The 2,152-nt window shown below is 27.0% G+C and overlaps 1 protein-coding gene across 6 annotated transcripts in view; it reads right to left on the bottom strand.

Annotated features, from left to right (window-relative positions):
• Window positions 1–526: 526 nt before the first annotated feature.
• Window positions 527–2,152, bottom strand: part of LOC106459488 (CTP synthase 1-like) — a 49,626-nt gene continuing 48,000 nt past the window's right edge. For all 6 annotated transcript variants that reach the window (XM_013919110.2, XM_013919111.2, XM_022385990.1 and 3 more), the window contains one exon: window positions 527–1,602. In XM_013919110.2, the coding sequence (XP_013774564.1) occupies window positions 1,364–1,602 (239 nt within the window). In that variant the 3' untranslated portion in view covers window positions 527–1,363. The remainder of the gene's footprint in view (window positions 1,603–2,152) is intronic.

Genomic DNA, 2,152 nt, shown 5'->3' with positions numbered 1-2,152 from the left:
AAGGTGTTTTGATTAGAATAACTTTAGTAGGAAGTTAACACCATACTAAAATATCAACTGAATATAGATACCAAATTTCCCATAATACAATTTAATGAGATAACAATAGTTACGACAGAGATCTGAAGAAGTAAAAGGACAAATTCATGAAACGTAATCAGGAAAAATAGAAGAGAAAAAAGGCGTTTTTTTAAAAAATCAAATTATGAACAAACATTTATGTATTAGATACACCATTCTTTATTTTGGTTTTCTTTAAAAGTTCCTATAACGCGTCTTTCCTTCAATGTGAATTTTAAAATCAATATACTATTATGTTTACAAATGTCAGGACGTCTGCATTCCTGGAAACAAATGCACTGACATGACTAAAAAATTTCAATTATCAAAAATTAAATAAATCTTTAAACATGAGATATCCATTTCAAAACTTTATACAAAATAATACAGGATTTAATGGCCAAGGAAAATGGCTTCCAGAATATTATTTTCTCTCGGGTAGGAATTATTCACTGAAAACACAAGATCAAAAGAACTAACCATTTAATCCATGTTCGTTTCAGTACATTCAATACATATATTTATAAGGTTTCATAATTTTTTGATACATTCTTTCTATAGTATCATTTTTTAAAATAATAAAACACAGGAACAAGTAAGCCAATTTTTCGAGTATAAGTGGACTTGATGTTAGGTTAACTTTCAACTTGCTAATAAAAACCTAGTTTTATTTATGAATTTAATAATTATACCTACGTTTTTAATAATATACACCCAGGCTCATTATGTTACATTCACAAAGAGAACAGTTAACAATAAAATGTAAAGTTGGAAAAAAATTCCGTTAATTTTTTAAAAAATTTAAACGTTGTGAATTCAAATTTTTACACAAAACATCAAAATTTATGTAACATTTTCCTAATATCTTACAGTACAGCATTACTCAGAAGGGAACAATAAATTATCATATTTTGTTTAGTTGTAAAAAAAAATAAATTAAACTATAAAGTACAAAAAGTATCTTTAAATTTTAAGTCACCAACATTTCAACAAATCAAATGCAGCATAAAAAAATTGTCAAAACAGATATTAAGTACTACGCTTTTTTTTTTACAATGCCAATTTTAAAGATAGAGATACTTTAAAAGAAATAAAACTTAAATAACAAACATGTAAAAAACCTGTTATGTATGATTTTATTTTTTCAGTTTTTACAATCTGTGAGAAAAAACATTTCAGAATATAAATAAGGTAAATATATTGTAAAATACTAGCTAATAGATAAATGCCAATAACTTTACCGAATAATGCAAGGCTTCATAGATTAGTTTAAATAATTTTATCAGTATTACACTAATATTTATTACTGCCCTTTAGGTACTTGAAGAGTTGTCTGAGAAATCTTCTTTGAGACAGTGGAGATCTCCTCATCAGAGCTCTCATCATCACTAATTTGTCTTGGTGAGAGACAACATCCCTTGGATATGTAATTATTTAACTTGCCACAAGAAGCAAGAACAAGACCCAAGTATGGAGGGGAGGGACGTAGAGGATTCGAGATGTACTCAGGGTGGAACTGAACACCCACAAAATAAGGATGACCTAGAAAATAATCAAAAGGAAGTATTTCAAGCTAGTTCAAAAAGCAGATGGATTTATTGTAGCTTTTGCTGACCAATGATGTTGAAACCTGTTTAATAACAAGCATCAAGGTTGTTGATTTATTGAAAAGAATCCACAAATACTAATAAATTTCATTCTCAGGTCAGCTACATTATAAGAGTTCTGATATCATTATTCTAAGAAAAAAATTTAATTTTAATTCTGAACTATTTTCCATTCATTTTCCTCCCCTTTTAATCTTCACAAATGAAAAATATAAATTTCAATAAATAACACTGCATGATGAGAAATAAATTCTTAATTTACCTGGCATTTCTTTGGAAATCAAACACCTGTATAAGAATGCTCAAAAGTAATTTTAAGTAACAAAACTTTTATTATCACATTTATGTCTTTGTAACTACATGTACACTTGGAAAAAAATTTAAATAACTTAACAATATTTGAAACATACACATATATATAAATTGATTAAAAAGTGAACCTAATGCAGTAGAAAGTTTTTTTTGTGATGGAGTTTTGGAAATAC

This window comes from Limulus polyphemus, unplaced genomic scaffold (genome assembly GCF_000517525.1).
Source record: "Limulus polyphemus unplaced genomic scaffold, Limulus_polyphemus-2.1.2 Scaffold616, whole genome shotgun sequence".
Classification (NCBI taxonomy): domain Eukaryota; kingdom Metazoa; phylum Arthropoda; class Merostomata; order Xiphosura; family Limulidae; genus Limulus; species Limulus polyphemus.
The sequence above is the reverse complement of the archived record's forward strand: the minus strand, read 5'-3'. Positions and strand labels throughout refer to the sequence as shown.